The 21130-nt window shown below is 52.1% G+C and overlaps 6 protein-coding genes across 6 annotated transcripts; all 6 read left to right on the top strand.

The window, feature by feature from the left end:
* Positions 1-2736: 2736 nt before the first annotated feature.
* Positions 2737-3724, top strand: Triagg1_2352 (uncharacterized protein; the record flags this gene model as incomplete). The annotated part of the gene is made up of 3 exons (XM_062896524.1): positions 2737-2974; positions 3046-3125; positions 3179-3724. The coding sequence occupies 3 exons, from the start codon at positions 2737-2739 to the stop codon at positions 3722-3724; spliced, it is 864 nt and encodes a 287-aa protein (XP_062758564.1).
* Positions 3725-4708: 984 nt separating this feature from the next.
* Triagg1_2351 (CAZyme family CE16) lies at positions 4709-5801 on the top strand (the record flags this gene model as incomplete). The annotated part of the gene is made up of 2 exons (XM_062896523.1): positions 4709-5625; positions 5699-5801. The coding sequence occupies 2 exons, from the start codon at positions 4709-4711 to the stop codon at positions 5799-5801; spliced, it is 1020 nt and encodes a 339-aa protein (XP_062758563.1).
* A 664-nt stretch (positions 5802-6465) lies between these two features.
* Positions 6466-8465, top strand: Triagg1_2350 (uncharacterized protein; the record flags this gene model as incomplete). The annotated part of the gene is made up of 4 exons (XM_062896522.1): positions 6466-6611; positions 6685-7199; positions 7316-7991; positions 8051-8465. 4 exons carry the CDS (start codon positions 6466-6468, stop codon positions 8463-8465), a joined length of 1752 nt encoding a protein of 583 aa, XP_062758562.1.
* A 1331-nt stretch (positions 8466-9796) lies between these two features.
* On the top strand, positions 9797-10242 carry Triagg1_2349 (uncharacterized protein; the record flags this gene model as incomplete). Its single annotated transcript, XM_062896521.1, has 3 exons — positions 9797-9839; positions 9892-10175; positions 10231-10242. 3 exons carry the CDS (start codon positions 9797-9799, stop codon positions 10240-10242), a joined length of 339 nt encoding a protein of 112 aa, XP_062758561.1.
* A 1623-nt stretch (positions 10243-11865) lies between these two features.
* On the top strand, positions 11866-18699 carry Triagg1_2348 (uncharacterized protein; the record flags this gene model as incomplete). Its single annotated transcript, XM_062896519.1, has 3 exons — positions 11866-12460; positions 12537-18583; positions 18640-18699. 3 exons carry the CDS (start codon positions 11866-11868, stop codon positions 18697-18699), a joined length of 6702 nt encoding a protein of 2233 aa, XP_062758560.1.
* Positions 18700-19886: 1187 nt separating this feature from the next.
* Positions 19887-20856, top strand: Triagg1_2347 (uncharacterized protein; the record flags this gene model as incomplete). The annotated part of the gene is made up of 2 exons (XM_062896518.1): positions 19887-19944; positions 20072-20856. The coding sequence occupies 2 exons, from the start codon at positions 19887-19889 to the stop codon at positions 20854-20856; spliced, it is 843 nt and encodes a 280-aa protein (XP_062758559.1).
* Positions 20857-21130: the final 274 nt, after the last annotated feature.

Genomic DNA, 21130 nt, shown 5'->3' with positions numbered 1-21130 from the left:
TTGGCCTTGGCTGCGGTCTTTGTAAACCACCATCTCTCCATTTGACACGTTACAAATACAAAGGGGTGCAGAGGATGGATATGAACAGCAACTACGGAGTAACGCCAATAGATTTATTGGCCATCCTTGGCGCCAATGCGCAGAGGCAACCTATACAAACCCAATCCTCAATCTACATCGGACATGTCTGTGGGCACCGATACGGCGATTATGCAGAATCTCGGCACCTGTTACTGCTCAGAGCTGCAAAGAGATGGGCTGCCTCAAATCATCTCATTTCGCCGACATCTCACATCTCAGCCATATTCCCAATGACCTTCATTCAATACAAAAGGTCGCCCACAAGGAGTTACCAGGGCTCCAGCTCCAGCTTCTCGTATAAAAACACCAAGCTCCCACTATCGTCAGCGATGTGCCGTTTAGAAATCCGGCCTCGTTCTCCGACAATTCCGCGCAGTCTCACCCTCACAAACGCATACTATCCATAAAGCGGAACTTTTATCAAGGCAGCCCCCCTAATTGCCAGAGCGGTAGGTCGCAGTGTTCGCATGCCGCGCCGTGCGACGTCCATACCTCACGGCCTTCCTATTCCAGAAAGAAGCTTGAAATTTAGATGCCTCCGACTATCGATCTCCCTTGCCCGCGCCATTTTCGCCATGGACGGCAACGCGCTAGCATGCAACGCGAAACGGCACTCAGCCGACATCCCTTGATAAGTTTACATGTACCTGTAGATTATCTTAGTAAAGTATAGCCTCCCCCCTTGTCTTCCTCGAACCGCTGCCAGTAACGTTAACTTTAAAAATCCCCCTTGACGGCCGGCATCTTAGCCTAGCAATACTAGGGGATCCTGGGAACACTTCCTCCTGCCCAATGGAGAACTCTCATGATGCCCCCCTGCTGCCTATTCGAGGTCTAGTCGAAGCTTACAGAAGAAGCTTGATTCCTTTATCTTTGTCCTGCTCGCCTTGGCGGTGGTGCGCGTGGGCTCCTGGATGCTTTTACTTTGCTTCTTCGGCTTGGGATGAAGATGGGGGCTCGTGGGACTGGCATGGCCGTGCTTGGCCGTGAACCGACGAGAGCCGAGCAATGGCAGTGTCAAGACCAAAGCCGTGATTGACATTTCGGGCTATTCGTGAAAGATTGGCAACCACACTTTTGACATCTACAAGACCATTCGGGCGGAGGGATCTTTTCTATCTAGCACCACGGATGAGATACAACCATCCATGACTATCGTTCGTCACACTGCTGATGCCACTTGAGTAGAAATCGAAGTATCGGAATAACTGTTATCGGATAGACAGGACTCTGTCAACAATCTACACCCACTTACACAGAGGAGGAGAATTTAAATCAAGCCTTGGCGTGGGCAGTCTTATCAATCCCTATGCAAATCAATTCGGCAAAGGGATCATGAAAAACTACACGGAGGCATCATTAGAATACGAATCAGTGGCAAGAGCGTCATGTAGAATTGATTAACCTGTATTCTTTAATACGGCTGTTTCCTACAGTATCAGCGAACATCCCGCCCGGTATATGAAGATGTCCGTAATAAGTGCACAGTCAAGTGGAGGTCAGAAAAGGAGAGACCGCAAAATAAATAAGGGTATACATGCAGCAATATACTAAATGACTGAGTTCATCCAGTACATTTGCAAATGAACGCCTATTTAGCTAGCACCTAAATTTCACAACCATAGTAGCAATTATTATAAAAATATAAATAAAATAGTAGTCATTAGAAAAATATAAATAAAGTAGTAATAACTAGAGAAATATAAATAGAGTAGTAGCTACTAGAGAGATGTAAATATGGTAGTTGATAGAGAAATATAAATATGGTCGCAGATATTATAAAGAAAAAAACGGGCTAGTGTATGATTGATCGTGTGGGAGTTTATAATCTTCTACGTCTCGATTTTCTGTCCCCCACTTGACAGTTACCTGATGCTATCGTTTTTCTCTTATGTGTACTTCTTAAAACTGTCAGCTTCCTGGCTCAATCCGTCAGATACTCAAGGGCAACCACGTCTTTGACAGGTTTCTTAGCTGAGAAACATCGAAAAGTCGTCAACCAAGTGATCGGTAATTCGCATTGGCTGCCGTTTGACTCGATAGTTCGAGTTTGATGTTAGCGTTGCCGAACCGGTGCCGAAAACGCATGATTTGGCCGGTGAACCTACTGCATTGGCTTTACTCCTTTAATCTGCCTATGAATGACGGATTTATGATAAGGAGTGGACAATCATGACTTCATTGGACCCGGAATAAATAATTCAGAGCTTTTGAGATCTCAAGGAATCACCAAATGTATAGGTTGGCATTCAATTTTCGCATGTTGGTGTAGGGTAGCGTGGCTCAGTGCAACCAACATGCGGGCACTGCTACGCTCACTCTCGCGTTCCGTGTAAGCCACACGTAGGCAAGTATTCAAGTGTAAAACCCAACGCAATTTTATACATGCATGTTTGCTTGAATTTTCTTTTTCCACAATGGCATGATCTACGTGTGGATAATTTTGAAACTACTTGATAAATGATGGAGATTTTCGTGGTTAAGACTGCCGGATGTTGCTCTCCTTATCTCCGGGCATGTGAGGTTCCCTCCCCTCATCTCATAAATACAGATAACATGAACATGAAATACATGTATTCACCTGTCCAGCCGAATTCGTTCGCCATCAATTCACCACCTCTCTCAAATCCGAAAATCGAGTGATATATTATAAAAATGTCGTGCCAGAATTGTTACCGCGGCTCCGTGCACGAAGGCGAGCCACGGGGCACCGTCACTCGCGCCTACGGTCTCGACACGTACGTCGTTGAACCCGCTGATGGGGCGCCCCCCAAAGGCATTGTCGTCGTAATTCCAGATGCGTTCGGATGGGCCTTTGTCAATATAAGGCTTGCCGCGGATAAGTATGCCGACCTGGGCGGGTTCAAGGTGTATGCTCCTGATTTCATGAACGGTAAGCCGTACTCGATATACAATCCATGACTCTTGAAGCAAGCTTTAGACATTGAAGACTGATTGCTGTAGGACGACCTGCACCTCTGTACACGATTGATGACTTTAAAACCATATCATCCCCGTCAGCTGGAATCTTCACCAAAATGCAAGTACCATGCTGAAGCACCACAGTGGACACTGAGCTACAGTTGCTAACCCGCAGCTCGGACGAACTTGTAGCTATCACTTCTTCCACGCTCTTCGCGGCATGGTGCCCTTTCTTATGACCAATTGGCCTACGAGGGCATGGCCAAGAGTCAAGGGCTTCTTCGAGCAGCTCCGCAAAGAAGAAGGCGCTTCACTGCCAGTTGGCGCTGCGGGCTTTTGCTGGGGCGGCAAGCAAGTCATATTCCTGGGTCGCGGAGACACAATCGACGGACGACCGCTGATGGACGCCGGATTCACCGGACACCCAAGCTTCCTAAGTCTCAACAGCGACATTGAAAACCTGAAGTTGCCGGTGTCGTTTGCCTTGGGCGAGCACGATGACTACCTCCCGGCGGAAAAGGCCGATGGGATCAGGGCCATTCTTGAGGCGAAGCCCGAAGCAGCTCGCGGCGAACTCACCGTCTATCCTGAGGCTGGGCATGGATTCTGTGTTCGAGCGGACCACAAGCATCCTGACTCTTTGCAGCAGGCAGACGACGCGGCTGAGCAGTGCGTCAAGTGGTTTACCGCCCATTTTAGCAAATTTTCACCGGCTTCCTGAGAGGTTTCGTGATGAAGAGAATTGCATGGTGTGGATGACTAGGTTTGTTTGCGCATGCTTTGGAAAGGTTGAATGAGAATTGTTACTCGTATTTACAGCGTGTTTGTTATATACTGAAGTTGAACATGTATAATGTAATAGGACTAGGCTGTCAAAGAACGAATTCGCGCCAAAGATGACTCGAAGCCGAGCCATGTGATTCCTTCTCGTAGAGATTGCTGGCTATGCTTAGTGAATATAGAAAGCGCAATTCTTATTTGCATAACATTCATTTAAATCAAAATAACATGCTGAAATGACGCACTTTTGTTACTATCCGACCCAATCAAGTATTTTCGGAGTATCATTCGGAGTCCACGATGGCTCGGCATAGAGGCTCCATCATCGAAATAGGAAAGAGGTTTGGAAATCTGGGGTAAAGAAGACAGTGCATGATATAGCCGACGGCAATTACTAATTCTGATGACTCTTTCTGCATCTTGTATGATAGTGTCCAGGAACGGACTTTGTGATGTATGAAAGTGTGCTGCGTGTAGCTCAAGAGGCGGTCTATACACTTCACATGCAATTTCCAGTATTCAAATCTTAAACTGCAGCACGGCGAAACAACCTGTTTCCGCCATCTAAAATGTTCAATCGAGGGGATCTTGTAAATGGGCATGTGATCCTGCAGTCTCCATCTCAATGGTGATAATGCGGGGAAGATGTGCCGGACAACGGATCTGGGGATGTCGGCATCTAAAAAGGCCGGCTCTTATACTATTCCACGATTGACCGGGCATAGTGGCCCATTTATCTGGGACCGTATAGTTGAACAATTACCGTCGGTTGATGTCTATTACCAAAGCTGTGCATAGGATTTGTAAACCCGAATAATTCGTCCAACTCACGAATAGTATCCGGTCGACCGAACTTGATAAATGTATAAATACCATGGCATTTGCTCTCAAGTCTGACGCAATACAACCAAACACCTAAATCAAGATGCTCCCTCTTCTATTATACGCTGCCGCCGTTACGGCTGCTAGCACAACCGGCCTGCGGAAGCTGAGCAATCTTGTCACATTCGGAGACAGCTACACAGACGAAGGCCGTCTTAACTACATCTTCAATAACAATGCACTTCCTCCTCCAGGCCATCTTCTACCAGTGAACAATGCAACGTCAGTAGGAGGTTATGCCTGGCCGCGACTCGTAGCACAAAAGACAGGCGCCAAGCTCTACGACTATGCCGTTGCCGGCGGCATGTGCTCTGACGGCGTCACCCAGCACTTTCTCAGCAACATCAACGGACCCTTTCCATCCATCTTGGATTACGAAGTCCCGGCATTTAAGACAGATCTTGGCTACAAGGGGCTGTATCCAGATAGGAGAGCGGACAACACCGTCTACGCGCTTTGGATCGGCACCAATGACCTAGGCATCGACGGATTCTTGGGCAACAACCAAGTCAATGGCGCTACCATTACAGATTTTGTAGAGTGCGTCTGGAAAGCTTTTGACGGCGTTTACAAGCTGGGTGGCAGGCAATTTGTGCTTCTTAACGTTCTACCATTACAGCTCTCACCGATGTATGCTTCTATCGCGAATGGAGGAACGGGAAACAATGAGTATTGGGGCAACAAGGCAACATACAACACGACGGACACTCAGTATAAGATGGAGGAATTCTTGACCAGCGCAAACACCATGTTCGCCACAGGAGCGCCGTATAACTTATTGGTCAAGAAGCGCTGGCCAGGGGCTACTGTCAGCTTACTGGATGTGCACTCGCTGTTGCTGGATTTGCGTTCAGACCCAACCAAGTACTACACAGAGCCGGTAGACATTACCGGATCCTGGAGAGGATGCGGAGACTCGGGATGCTTCCAGTCGGCAGAGCCGCAGTCGAATTTCGTATGGTGAGTGCTGTCATGGCGTGATTTTGAGACGAAATAGGTGAGAGTTGGGAATTCTGACTTGATATTGAGTTAGGTATGACGAGGTGCATCCGTCAGAGAGGACGTGCGAGCACGTTGCCGATGAGTTTATCAATCTGCTGGAAGGGAGATCGAAATACGGCACCTCGTACCACTAAGTTGCCTTGCTTGATTGCGTGGTGAATAAGTGGTAAGCGGCATCTAGGCCGTAATCAGGGTTACGACGGCCTTTGGTGGTCATCCGGGCTTTATACGCGGAATCAGAATTCGAGGCTGAGACAGTAAAGCTGTGTCGACGATTACGTTGGTTGGTGGCCGGTATTATTCATGGAGTAAGCCGGAGACTTGACGCTTAACGTTGCTGAGTGTCTGTGTGAATCACGGACGAGATTTATAATCGCATTTCAGCTTGTCGCATTCATGGCGACCGGTTAAAAGGTTGTATAATAGTATCGGACATTCCTTTCTTGGACTGGAGAAATGATGATGACGGATGGGCTCATGGTCAGGATGGAGGTTGACGGGTGATGAACAAATCACAAGCTATGAAAGATACCGATTCGATTTCACGCTGAAGTTACCTGTGATTGAGTTTATATACTAAGTACAAAGCTGATATCCATGGATGATAAGGTATTAATTCCTCTTGGTAGTATATACCTCTTACACATGTAGCTCTGCTGCTCTTCAGTACTTGATACCAATATCACCTCAGTTCTACCTGATCATCACCAACAATCTACACATTTCAGCAACTCTCGCCAGCTTATTCAGCAGAGGCACGGCCCGAGGCTTGCAGCCCGAACTTGCTCATCTCGTCAGATGCAATCCAATAACAATAAGCTGGCCGAGTTACACAAGCCGTCGCAGTTTTTCCGAGCGCCAGCAAAACTCTGCTGCTTTATCCGCAAAACTATAAATAAACACGCGCAGAAGGAAAAAGATAAAAACAAGGGCAATTGTCTCGTGTTTCTTCTTCTGCAAGTCAATCATCTCAATTCCTCAAAATCGCTGTATCTGCCCTTTATCTTTCGCAACTAGTCTCCAAGTCTCGAGATATTCCCAGCGCCTCGGCATCGGCATCTCACGTCATTTCGCGACTGCAAAAGGACAGGCTAGGCCACTTTCGCGCTTCCTCGACCCGCTAAGGCCATTTCCCATCTACAACTTCTTCTCAGCCAATCCGTCCAACTGCGTATATCTACGGCGCCGAGCCTCGCCATTTCCTCCCTCGCCATCGCCATCCGAACCGGACACGACACGACACGAGAAACGACCGGTGCAGATCCATTCGCCTGCCATGTACGCCAACAACTACGGCTTTGGCAATGCCGCGCCCAACTTCAACCCCGCGGGCACACCGCAGCCAGGAATGCAGCCGGGCCAGCAGGTCATGTTCAACCGCCAGCAGCAATTCGCCGGCATGGCTCCTCAAGGGGCGTTTCCTGGGGGGAACCCGCACATGGTTGCCGACGCCAACTCGGCCAACTCCATGATGCAGTCGCAAGGCATGATGCCGTCGCATGGCATGCCCGGCATGGCGCCAAACAACCAGAGTGCGTCTCTCTCTCTCTCTCCCTCTCCCTCTCCCTCTCCCTCTCCCTCTCCCTCTCCCTCTCCTGCAGTCAGCAGTCGCGCGGCAGGACGACTGACACTAACCCGCGTGCAACAGTGGCCTACCAGCAACAATTCCCCGGCGCGGCGTACGGTCAAGTCCTCCCCGCGGGCGTCGGTCCTCAGGGCTTCGTTCCGAATAACTACATGATGGGTGCCGGGATGCCGGGCTTTCCCATGGGCCAGCCCGGCATGCCTCAGCAGCAGCAGATGATGATGCAACGAATGCAACAGCAGCAACAAGCCCAGCAACAGGCTCAACAACAGCAAGCTCAGCAGCAGCAGCAGCAGCAGCAGCAGCAGCCGAACCAGGCCATGGGCCAGGTGTCGACTCCCCAGAGACCCCCGAGCACAGCCCAAGGAACGCCGACAAACATCATGCCTCCCCAGCAGCCTCAGTTCTCGACTCCGCAACCCATGTCCCAGGGACAGACGCCGACAAATCAACAGCAGATGGGATTGAACACCCCCCAGACACCGACGTTTTCCTCCAATCCGGCCAGCGGCATGGCTGGTCCACCAACGGGTGCGGTACCTATGAGCCCTACAACAGAGGCTCTGGAAAAGGAGAGGTTCGCCCTGCTGTTAGACATCAACCACGAGCTACTGTACGAGTCGATCCAGATCCAGACAACGCTACAAGAAATGAAAAAGGAGTTTGCCGCTGTCAATGGCAATATCCCAGACAGGAAACCTTCCGATGAGGAGAACCACTTCCAGCAGGACTATCTGCAGTATGTTGAACATGTCAAAAATATTGACACACGCACACAAAAAAACTAATGATTCATAGTTGCATGCGACGACTACAAGCCAACCTGTCGTACATGGCTGCACTAGCAGATAGGAAGCCAGAAGTCAAGGGACCGCCTTGTCCGGCATATCTCAGCGCACCTCCGCTGAACCTGACTCTCCGGCCCAGAGCAGTACCGATTGGCGCCGAGAATTCAACAACGCCTCCAGATGCCGTAGCGGACAGAGAAGAGCGAAATAAGTCGATCCAGGATCTGTATCGACGACTACAAGCTGTCTTCCCCACGTTCGACCCCAAGAAGGAGCCGGCCTTCCGCACGGCGCCCTCGGGCCAGAAGCCGGGTATTCCAATGGCTCCGAGCCAGCAAGCCAGTCCCGCTGCCCAGAGGACGCCCCAGCTGCCAAATATGCCTGGCCCGCCAATGAATCTACAGCCCAACTTGGCTTTGCAGTAGGACCATTGAAACGTAGCCTTTTTGCGCTGTGTAGCAATCTGGGACGTTTGTGGACGTAATGGAAGAACAGGAATAGCAAGGGAAGGGAAAGCGGGCCTGCGATTCCCGCTATCCTGTTGGCGTTTTCGACTTAGAGGCTTGATTTCGGTTACTTGGTTATATGATACCACTTGGTATTGCGGTTCCTCACCTTGGATTTTGGGGGGAGACCACATGACAGCGACGTTGCTTGCTTGGAGACGAATACACTCATGAAGCATCAAAATGACGAAACTCTCTCGGGAGGCATGCTTGCTTAGATTAGCTGTACCTATCTATTTCTTATACACTAGCTAGTTCTTGTATAACTTTTAGTTTTACAATGCTGACGAGCGGCTAGCCCTGCGAATATTTGGAGTCTGTGCGATGGGATGGTCTCTGCTACTACGCCCTGTTGGCTCTTTGGCTATGACGTTACACAAATTAGGGGCCTTGAAAAAAGGGGTGTATCATGTGATACTCGGAGATTTTGTTGAAGTCTTTGTCCCACTCAATGAAATGAGCGTATGCCTTTGGTGTGACGGTGCGTGTTCGTGATGGCTTCAGCTAAGTCAAAGCCTCATCTGATGTGTAAAACCCGATCTGGAGTGTAGATCTGCTAGCGCCACGCTAAAGATTTAGCTACATACAGTCTCCCGGTGGGCCACTGAGATACGAGAATAATAGGCCTATCGAGAGTTTATGTTCGTCCTCAGGTATATCACCAAATCACTTGGTCGCTTCAGCCTCAAGTCGTAGTAGGTATATGAAAACTCTGTTATATATAGATGGATCTGCGTGGATATGAGACAAGATTTGGGCTATAGCATCATTTAAATGGATCTGAAACATTGCGCAAGAGGTAACTTTGTCTGCCACATGGCAGCCTCTCGCCCACAATACTACCTGTACTGTCCTTGAACTGAAGGCCCTCTCACTTTGCTGCTTCTGCTCAACAACTCTAAATCATGCGCTGATATCCAGGGACCCAAAGATACGACATTGTCATCTTCATTGCTTGAGTGCTTATTTCGCACCGAAATGTCTCGGGCAGTCTTGCGGGCGAAATTTTGAACGTCGATTCTGGCCTCTACACCAAACTTTGACAAAGAGCTTTGAAACTCGGAATCTGCCGTGGAGACTGTTATCAGATACACTTTTGGGAACCTTTAGGTTTCTGGTGGAGTATTCAAATATACTTTTATTCTCTCTTATAAAAAGAAGTGGCACCATTGATCAGGAAATAGGATAAACGTCCCCTCGCATAAATCTACATATTCATCTACTTGACTATCCGGCTGCTCTCATCAGCCATGTCTACGGCATCTACAAAGATTCATCCTCCTCATCCTCAAGGTAAGATCAATGCAGCCATAATCCAGCAGAGCAACTCGCTGATTTGCACCAGAAAATGGAAGGGCTGAGGCTCCCGGACCGTCAAGAGGTACCAAGAATACCATGGCAACCATCAAGTTGATGTTCAGCGGCAAATTCCGATATGGCCAGCCAAACCCCGTCCACGTTGCAATAGCCACCCGAGGCTACGACATCCAGTCTCGCGTTTTGCGTATTCCTGACGGGTTTGGCTGGTTCACACGCGGACCCCCTCGCCGATCAGCTTTCGAGGGCCACGCGTTTGTGGTTGCAATCCTATCCCTTCTATTCGTGGCCGTCATGTTCTCGGGCTGTATAGTATGTCTGGGAGCCATTGGGCATCTCAATCTGGAGGTGCTTATAACTTTTGCAGTCCTTTATATGACGATAATAGCACTCTTCTGGGCAGTCATGGTCCACAACCCCCAGCGCAAGCCATACTATTATTGGGGAGATTATCCGGAGGTGCTGATAGTGTGATTGCTGGGCGGTTTGTATCTTTTGCGAATTGAACGGCCTTTTCTACTGGCGATGGCTGTCTCATATTTTGGTTAATGGTATCCTATGAGGCAGTATTACATGGTATCTTGGTGCTATTTGCAACTTTGGATGATGGAAGAGAAAAATGCCATTTTCTACACAATTTTTTCCCAACTGGTGAATGTTTTCTTCTCCTTGTCATGGCAGAGCAAAATAGCAAGAATGTGTTTGCCTCTTCAAAGGGCGACAGGATAATCAGACAAGTACTAGTCAGACAAGGGATCAAACAACTGACAGCTTGGAGCCAATCAATTGAAGATGACAGAAATTTTCAGACTAAACTCAATCTCCTTAACCATGACTTGCCAAGCTCCAAGATGAGAATAACTTGTACCCAAGACAATTACACATCGCAACCGCTTACCCACGGGCTCGACTAGGCTCTCAGATAAGAGCGAATCAGGATGTTCGTCCCCCAACCATCTTTGCATCTTTTTTTGGCTTGCCGTGATCCACACGGTGGGATAAAAAGCAAGAGAGAAAAAAAAGATCTGCGGAGGCGTTTGGATGGCGCTCCACAAACGAGATGGTGGTAGAAGCATGTGCTTGTGGTAGAGGAAAGTCTCGTGACAGCAGGAGAGCTTGTTTACTGCTTCACAGCGTGCTCGTTCAATGCCAATCTGGATATGTACATGTCCTACAATCCGTCTCTCTTTTCCGCCGCCGACATATAGTTTGCCTCGCGCTTGTTCAAACACCCAGCGACGCATCATATCTCGTCTAAACTCAGTGAATCCATCACCGATGGAGGGGTCAATCTTGTTTGATCCATCCATTGAATTTTTTTTTTCTTTTGGGGGTCTCAGGGCCGCTGCGGGGTCCAGTTAGTGCGTGGGCTTCTGAAGGAATACCACGCAAACGCCTGCAAACATCCATCATAGGCAATCTAGAGGCCCCCGAGCAGCGCCGCCATTGGCCCATCTGGCTGGTGGCGGTGGAACGGGCGCTGTGATCTCAGCTGCATTGGCCAATGGCGAGGCGCTGCCTCTCAACATTTTGAGGCTAATCCGCGCCGGTCGTGGCTTGATGATGGTATTGATTGGCAAGAGAGAGAGAGAGAAAAAAAAAATAAGATGGTGTCAAACCCGCCGAGATTTTTCTCTCTCTCTTCCCTTTTCCTTTCTTCTTCCTCCTCCTCAACTACGGCGAGAGCATCCTTCAAGCTTCTTTCTTTCTCTCCATACTCTCTGAAGGACGCCTTGCAACTGTTGAGGAAGCAGATGATAGCGAGGTAGCTTTTGACCTGCCCGGGAGAAGCTCTGAAAACGAGTTTTTCGTGTCAGTCGCCAGCAAACCTTCGCCCCTCACTTTCTCTTCATCACCATCTTTTGCCCCGCCTTGGGTATCGTCAGGAACAAGACAGCTGGAGAAGAACGGCTTCTTGAACGGCGAAGAGTCCAAAGTTGCTTTCTGCTGAACCTCAACCACACAAAAGAGGAAAAGAAGCCAGCTTTCTGCACCAAAAACCATGGCTGTCCAGCTCCTCAAGCCCGCCTCGGCCAGCTACGGCAGCAACGAGCGCCTCGTCTGCCTTGAGCTCGAGGATGGCTCAACCTACCAGGGTTACAGCTTCGGTGCTGAGAAGAGCATCGCCGGAGAGCTGGTTTTCCAGACCGGCATGGTGGGCTACCCCGAATCCATCACAGACCCCTCATATCGCGGCCAGATCCTCGTCATCACCTTTCCCTTGGTCGGAAACTACGGTGTCCCTTCGCGGGAGACGCTGGACGAGCTGCTCGGCGACCTGCCCGCCCACTTTGAGTCATCCCAGATTCACATTGCCGGTCTTGTTACCGCTTCTTACTGCGGCGAGGACTTCTCCCACTTCCTCGCTACCTCCTCCCTAGGAACATGGCTCAAGGAGCAGGGCGTCCCGGCCATGTATGGCGTAGACACCAGAGCCTTGACCAAGAGGATCCGTGAAAAGGGTAGCATGCTGGGCAAGATGAGACTTGCCGGCATCGCCGCTGCTGGCAACGGCGCGGCCAATGGCCTCGCCTCTATCGACGAATTCGAGGCAATTGACTGGGTTAACCCCAACACACAGAACTTGGTGGCGCAGGGTGAGTTTCCCCATCTGCCTCCCTTTTTGCTAGATAAGAAAAACACAAAGAGACAATATGCTCATGCCTTTCGTAGTATCCGTCAAGGAGCCCAAGTTGTATAAGCCGCCTGCGTCCGTTGTTGCTCGCAAGCATCCCTCCGGCCGGACAATTCGTGTTCTGTGTGTCGATGTTGGTATGAAGTACAACCAGCTTCGATGCTTCCTCAAGCGAGGTGTCGAAGTCGTTGTTGTCCCCTGGGACTATGATCTAGCCAAGGCTGCCGGCGAGGAGTACGACGGTCTCTTCATCTCCAACGGTCCTGGTGACCCGGCCGTCCTTGAGAGCACCGCCAAGAACATTGCCGCCGTCATGGAGGCCAACAAGATCCCCATCTTCGGCATCTGCTTAGGCCACCAGCTCATGGCCCGCGCATCTGGTGCAAAGACCGCCAAGATGAAGTTTGGTAACCGCGGCCACAACATTCCCTGCACAAGCATGGTCACTGGAAAGTGCCACATCACTTCCCAGAACCATGGTTTCGCTGTGGATGCCGCCAGCCTGCCCACCGGCTGGGCAGAGCTCTTCGTCAACGCCAACGATGGCAGCAACGAGGGTATCATGCACGCTGAGAAGCCGTACTTTAGCGTCCAGTTCCACCCCGAGAGCACCCCTGGCCCTCGCGACACAGAGTACCTCTTTGACGTCTTCATTGACACCATGGCTAACTGCGCCGAGAACCCTGCTCTTCTCAAGGCTCCCGTCGCTTTCCCCGGCGGAACCATTGAGGAGAACGAGAGGCTTCACCCTCGCGTTTCTGTCAAGAAGGTCCTTGTTCTTGGCAGTGGCGGTCTCAGCATTGGCCAAGCCGGCGAGTTCGACTACTCTGGTAGCCAGGCCATCAAGGCTCTCAAGGAGGAAGGCATCTACACAGTCCTCATCAACCCCAACATTGCCACCATTCAAACTTCAAAGGGCTTGGCCGACAAGGTCTACTTCCTCCCAGTCAACGCTGAGTTCGTCCGCAAGGTCATCCTGTATGAGCGACCTGATGCCATCTACGTCACTTTCGGTGGCCAGACTGCTCTGCAGGTCGGTATCCAGCTCAAAGATGAGTTTGAGAGCCTCGGTGTCAAGGTCCTGGGTACCCCCATCGACACCATCATCACCACCGAGGACCGAGAGCTCTTTGCTCGAAGCATGGACTCCATCGGCGAAAAATGCGCCAAGTCGGCCTCGGCCAGCAATGTGGACGAAGCTCTCCACGTCGTCAAGGACATTGGCTTCCCCGTCATTGTCCGTGCCGCCTATGCCCTGGGTGGCCTGGGCAGTGGTTTTGCCAACAACGAGCAGGAGCTCCTGGATCTCTGCCACAAGGCTTTCGCCGCCAGCCCCCAAGTCCTGATTGAGCGAAGTATGAAGGGATGGAAAGAAATTGAATACGAAGTCGTTCGAGATGCCCAGGACAACTGCATTACTGTCTGCAACATGGAGAACTTTGACCCCCTTGGTATCCACACTGGTGATTCCATCGTGGTCGCCCCCTCTCAGACCCTCTCGGATGAGGACTACAACATGCTCCGAACAACGGCCGTCAACGTCATTCGACACCTTGGCGTTGTCGGTGAGTGCAACATTCAGTATGCTCTGAACCCCTTCTCTCGGGAGTACTGCATTATTGAGGTCAACGCTCGATTGTCCCGATCCTCTGCCTTGGCCTCCAAGGCCACAGGTTATCCCTTGGCCTTTATTGCCGCCAAGCTGGGTCTTGGAATTCCGCTCAAAGAGATCAAGAACTCGGTGACCAAGGTTACCTGCGCCTGCTTCGAGCCTTCTCTCGACTACGTTGTCGTCAAGATGCCCAGATGGGACTTGAAGAAGTTCACTCGTGTTTCCACCCAGCTCGGCTCCTCCATGAAGAGTGTTGGTGAAGTCATGAGCATTGGTCGCTCGTTCGAGGAAGCCATTCAAAAGGCCATCCGCGCCATCGACTTCCACAACCTTGGCTTCAACGAGACCAAGGCTCTTATGAGCATCGACGACGAGCTGCAGACGCCCTCTGACCAGCGTCTGTTTGCTATTGCCAACGCCATGCACCAAGGCTACTCCGTCGACAAGATTTGGGAAATGACCCAGATCGACAAGTGGTTCCTCCGAAAGCTCAAGGGACTGAGCGACTTCTCCAAGCAAATGACTCAGTTCACCACTGTCGATGTTGCACAGAACCCCAGCATCCTTCTCCAGGCCAAGCGTCTGGGTTTCTGCGACCGACAGCTGGCCAAGTTCTGGAGCTCCAACGAAATTGCTATCCGCCGCCTCAGGCTCGAGGCTGGCATCCAGCCCTTTGTCAAGCAGATTGACACCGTTGCTGCCGAGTTCCCGGCCTTTACAAACTACCTGTACCTCACCTACAACGCGTCTGAGCACGATGTCGACTTCGATGATCATGGTGTCATGGTTCTCGGCTCTGGTGTGTACCGTATCGGTTCGTCAGTCGAGTTCGATTGGTGCTCCGTCCGTGCCATCCGCACCCTGCGAGCCACCGGCCACAAGACAATCATGGTCAACTACAACCCAGAGACTGTGAGCACAGATTACGACGAGGCGGACAAGCTGTACTTTGAGAACATTACGCTTGAGACGATTCTGGATGTGTACCAGCTGGAGACTGCAAGCGGCGTTCTTGGTGCCATGGGTGGTCAGACCCCCAACAACATTGCCCTTCCTCTGCACCGCGCTGGAGTCAAGGTGCTGGGTACCTCACCTGAGATGATTGACACCGCTGAGAACCGATACAAGTTCTCTCGTATGCTGGACCGAATCGGCGTCGACCAGCCTACCTGGAAGGAGCTTACTAGCTTCGAGGAGGCCAAGGCTTTCTGCCAGAAGGTGTCCTACCCTGTGCTGGTCCGCCCTTCATACGTCCTTTCTGGCGCTGCCATGAACACTGTTTACTCTGAGAAGGACTTGGAGAGCTACCTGGCCCAGGCTGCCGAGGTCTCTCGCGAGCACCCCGTCGTCATTACCAAGTACATTGAGAACGCAAAGGAGATTGAGATGGACGCTGTCGCCAAGGACGGCGTTGTTGTTGGCCACTTCATTTCCGAGCACGTTGAGAACGCTGGTGTTCACTCTGGTGACGCCACGCTCATCCTGCCCCCTCAGGATCTTGAGCGCACCACTACCGACCGCATTGTGGAGGCCACTCAAAAGATTGGTGCTGCTCTGAACGTGACTGGCCCCTTCAACATCCAGTTCATTGCCAAGGACAACGACATCAAGGTCATTGAGTGTAACGTCCGAGCTTCCCGCTCGTTCCCATTCGTTTCCAAGACCATGGGCGTTGACCTCATCGAGATGGCCACCAAGGCCATCATGAACCAGCCCTTCCAGGAGTACCCACCCACGGATATTCCTCCCGACTGCGTTGGTGTCAAGGTGCCCCAGTTCAGTTTCTCTCGTCTCTCCGGTGCCGACCCCGTCCTCGGTGTCGAGATGGCTTCTACTGGTGAAGTTGCCTGCTTCGGTGTCGACAAGAACGAGGCATACCTCAAGGCTCTCCTGTCCACTGGGTTCAAGATCCCCAAGAAGAACATTCTTCTGTCCATTGGTTCGTACAAGGACAAGAAGGAGATGTTGCCGTCGGTGCAGAAGCTGCAGAAGATTGGCTACAAGCTATTTGCCACCGCTGGTACCGCCGACTTTTTGCAGGAGCACGGAGTTCCCGTCCAGTACCTCGAAGTCCTCGGTAAGGAGGAGGACAAGGAGTCGGAGTTCTCTCTCACGCAGCACCTGTCCAAGAACACGATTGATCTGTACATCAACCTGCCTTCCAACAACAAGTACCGCCGCCCGGCCAACTACATGAGCAAGGGCTACCAGACTCGTCGTATGGCTGTTGACTACCAGATCCCCCTGGTTACCAACGTCAAGAACGCCAAGATCCTCATTGAGGCCATTGCCCGAAGCTTCGAGCTCAATGTTGCCAAGCGCGATTACCAGACCAGCCACAAAACGGTTGTCCTGCCCGGCCTGGTCAACGTCGCGGCCTTTGTTCCCGGACTTGTCACTCCCCAGAGCCACGACATGGAGATTGTCACCAAGGCCTCCATCTCTGCGGGCTTCAGCATGATCCGCGTCATGCCGCTCGGCCTCGAGGGTGCCATCACCGACGGCATCACTCTGAGGGCTGCTCAGCAGAACAGCAAGCTCGGCGACTTTTGCGACTATAACCTGTCTGTCTCTGCCACTTCTGAGAACGACAGCCAGATCAGCGCCCTTGCCGGTGAGGTTGGCTCCCTCTTCATCCCCTTCAACCACTTGTCTGGCAACATTAGCAAGGTGGCTGCCGTCACTGCCCACTTTGACGCCTGGCCAACGCACAAGGTCATTGTGACCGATGCCAAGCTGACTGACCTGGCGTCGATCCTGTTGCTCGCTTCGCTGCACAACCGCCGCATTCACGTTACTTCGGTTACGAACAAGGACGACATTCGGCTGATTGCGCTGTCCAAGGCCAAGGGTCTGCGTGTTTCTTGCGACGTCTCCATCTACTCTCTCTACTTGTCCACCAAGGACTACCCTGAGCTCGACCGACTCCTCCCCACCCCCGAGGACCAGGCCGCCCTGTGGGAGAACATGGCACACATCGACGTCTTCTCCGTCGGTAGTCTGCCTTACCAGCTTGCCAAGTCCCTGGGTCACAAGGCGGACACGTCCAGCGGCGTTGCGGATGCCCTTCCGCTCCTGCTGACGTCTGTCACCGAGGGCAAGCTGACGATTGACGACCTCAAGCAGAAGCTTTACCAGAACCCCATGGACATCTTTGAGCTCCATGATCAGGTCGGCACCAGCATCGAGGTGGAGATTGATCGTCCTTACCAGGTCCTCCCCGGCAGTGTGTGGTCGCCGTTTGAGGGCCGTGTGATGCGCGGATCTGTCCGCAGGGTCACCTTCCAGGACGCCACCGTCTGCTTGGACGGCGAGCTCCTGCCGGTACCCCCCAAGGGCAAGGATATGTCTTCGCACAACATTTCTCGCGAGGTCCCCGTCTCTCCCCCTCTGAAGCCTGCCATGGGCCTCATTACCCAGGTCACCGAGAGCCCCAAGCCCAGACAGCAGGCCGCCTTCAGCAGTCCCAAGATTGCCGCCAGGTTCCGCAACATGGAGGGACTGGGCTCACCCGCCAGACTTGGAGGCGCCGTGGATGAGCTGGGTCTGTCTCTGTTACCCCAGCCCACCGCCAGCTCCCCTCTCCAGCAGCTGCTGTCGCAGCCCAACTCGTTCAAGAACTCTCACGTCCTGTCTGTGAAGCAGTATACCCGAGCCGACCTGCACTTGCTGTTTACTGTTGCCCAGGAGATGCGACTTGGCGTTCAGCGCGAGGGCGTCTTGAACATCCTCCGCGGACGTGTGCTCTGCACGCTCTTCTACGAGCCCTCTACTCGCACCTCGGCCTCGTTTGACGCTGCCATGCAGAGACTTGGCGGACGCACCATTGCGATTTCAACGTCGAGCTCGTCTGTCCAGAAGGGCGAGACGCTGCAGGACACTCTGCGAACGCTGGCCTGCTACGGAGATGCCGTTGTCTTGCGCCACCCCCAGGAAACCTCTGTGGACATTGCAAATAAGTACTGCCCCGTCCCCGTCGTCAACGGCGGAAACGGTAGCAAGGAGCACCCGACCCAGGCATTCCTCGACCTCTTCACCATCCGTGAGGAGCTAGGCACTGTTCAGGGTCTGACGATTACCTTCCTGGGTGATCTCCTGTATGGCCGACCGGTCCACTCGCTGGTGTACCTGCTCCAGCACTACCAGGTCAAGGTCCAGCTGGTGTCCCCCAAGGCTCTGTCTCTCCCCGCCAAGGTGAGAGAGCAGCTGATTGCATCAGGACAGCTACTGGTGGAGTCTGAGACTCTAACGCCCGAGATCCTGGCCCGCAGCGATGTGCTGTACTGCACGCGTGTTCAGAAGGAGCGATTCGAGAGCGTGGAGGCTTATGAGAAGGTCAAGGACTCATACCGCGTGGATAACGCCACGCTGAAGAACGCCAAGAGCTCCATGGTTGTGATGCACCCTCTGCCCAGGAACGAGGAGGTGGCTGAGGAGGTGGACTTTGACCAGAGGGCGGCGTACTTTAGACAGGTAAGAAGGACTCCCCGGCGGATTGAGGAGGTGAATTGGCTAACATTGATTTACAGATGCGGTATGGTCTTTACTGCAGGATGGCGCTCCTGGCACTTGTTATGGCTAGCTCGTAAAGAGGCTATATTCTGTCAGACGCGGCGGCGCATGTTCCCAAAGACTGTACGGAGTAGATTTTCTTTCGTTTCGGGTTTCACTCTCAATGATTTCTTTTTTTTTTCGGGATGGAAGGCGAATAGCTCGGCTCGGTTTATTCAAAAAGGGGGTATGATGTAGAAGGCTATTTCTTTTTCTTTTTCTTTTTTCCGGACGTTACGCGTTAGAGTGCGTCCTAGGTATAAAACCCGTATTTCAGCAAAGGGCAACATTTGCTTCATTTGGAGGGTTTTTGGGCGTTCTGTGTGGCGTTGAAGCCAGCAGACCGTAGATGATATTTCGTATGATACCCAATAAACATGTTTGTATACGCATACGTATTTTTATACGTATGCGTATGTGCGTACGTATGTACGTATGTGCGTTCCGTGCGTTTTGCGTGTATGTGTGTTTTGTATGTGTGTGTTTTATGTGTGTGTTTTATGTGTAAGTTTGTTTGAGAGGTGAGTCTTGCATATATATATATATTACAGGTATGTTTACTTGGACATTTGTTTCGAGCATCAGCAACTGTAAGATTCAATTCTCGAGAGCAAGTAGTATACAACTCTTGCGAGTTTCAAAGAGAAGCGATTCATTTCACTTCAAGTCATTGAATTGAATCAACAGACTCGAATGGTAGCGCGTAAGACTCCAGCTGTTCATCAATCAAATCCTGCTTTGTCATCAAAGACGATGGCTTTTAGTGGGAACCTCCAATTAAAACAGACACCCGCAAGCACCAACGGACCAAAGTACACTCTACTCGCTGTTTCGCTGCTATAACCATGTTACAACGGTGTAGATGCTACCACAACTTTTAGATCCACGGCTAAAAAGCGCCTCATTCGATTTCGAGAGCGTCATGCAATCGGATGGTGGTCCCCACTTTTCGCGCCTTTCTTTCCCTCAAACTCGCTGCCTCTTCTTTTCGAGAAGTTGATTTTACTGAATTGATGATGATTCACTGCTGAAAACAAAAAAGACTCATGGATCTTGTGATCATCAGACCTTGCATATATAAGAGCCCTTCCATTACAGCTTTGTTTTTAAATTCTTCGTAAGAGAGGGGGGGGAATCAGCTTGAGTGCAGAAAAAGCTACTGTTGAATTCTTGAATGAGATATTCAGGCTTGCGACATTTCGCTTCGACGGCCACGACGACGAGGATGGCTCTGTATCGCCGGCCTTCGACGGTGCTCACCACTGAGGAGGAGAAACTCATCTGTACGTCTCTGTGTCTCTGTCTCGCAGGTACCTCCTTCACTCACTCCCCTCAACACCACAACTCACCCATCACCACCCCCCTTGGCAGCCTCACCTCAAACACACAAAGCTGACATTCCTTCAATAGTCGCCCCAGCAGGCCACCACCCCCACGGCCAAGCCCCCCAGTTCACCCTCTCCCAGCTCCACGCCCAGGACCTCGACCCGACCTCCCCCATCCCCCAGTTCAACGCCTGGTTCTCCCTCGCCCAGCGCACCCCGTCCATCTCCCAGCCCGAGGCGTGCACCCTCTCCACCGCCCACCTGCCCTCGGGCCGCGTCTCCTCCCGCATCGTCTACCTCAAGGAGCTCGACCAGCACGGCTTCGTCATGTACACCAACCTCGGCACCTCCCGGAAGGCGCGCGACCTGCAGACCAACCCGCACGCCAGCCTCGTCTTCTACTGGCCCCCCCTGCAGCGCCAGGTCCGCGTCGAGGGCATCACCGAGACGAATTCCCGGGAGGAGAGCCAGACCTACTTTGACACTCGGGTCAGGGGCAGCCGGATCGGCGCCTGGGCGAGCCGTCAGTCCGCCGTGTTGCAGCCCCAGCCCTCGGCGAAGCAGTCTTCGTCCGAGGCGCTGGTCGACGGCGCCGACGCTGCTGACCCAGAGCACGACGCTGCCAACCCCGAGTACGAGGACGACGGCAGAGCCCAGCTGGAAGGCTGGGTCAAAGAAGTCGAAGAGCGCTTCAAGGGCCAGGACAAGATCCCCGTGCCCGACTTCTGGGGCGGCCTGCGTCTGGTCCCCCAGCGCGTCGAGTTCTGGCAGGGCAGGGAGAGCAGGCTGCACGATCGCTTCGTGTACGAGTGGGAGGAGGGCGAGGGTGGAAAGCAAGGCAAGTGGCGTCTCGAGAGACTGAGTCCTTGATTTCTTTACAAGTTATCCCCCGGCAATTCGGCTGCATCACATGGCTCTCTATATACATGTAATAGTAGAAAAAATGCAACATGTCTGGCATAGAATGCACCAATACAAGACTCACCCTCGGTGAAAGAAAAAGGGGGAGCAGATGATACAAGAGAGTCAAGGGATTCAAATCGCGACATCTATGGGGAAAACATCATGTTGGGTATATCATACGCCTGGGGGGGGGGGGGGGGGGGGGGGGGGGGGGGGGGGGGGGGGGGGGGGGGGGGGGGGG

Source organism: Trichoderma aggressivum (assembly GCF_033847375.1).
Source record: "Trichoderma aggressivum f. europaeum strain CBS 100526 chromosome Unknown scaffold_006, whole genome shotgun sequence".
NCBI classification, from domain to species: domain Eukaryota; kingdom Fungi; phylum Ascomycota; class Sordariomycetes; order Hypocreales; family Hypocreaceae; genus Trichoderma; species Trichoderma aggressivum.
The sequence above is the reverse complement of the archived record's forward strand: the minus strand, read 5'-3'. Positions and strand labels throughout refer to the sequence as shown.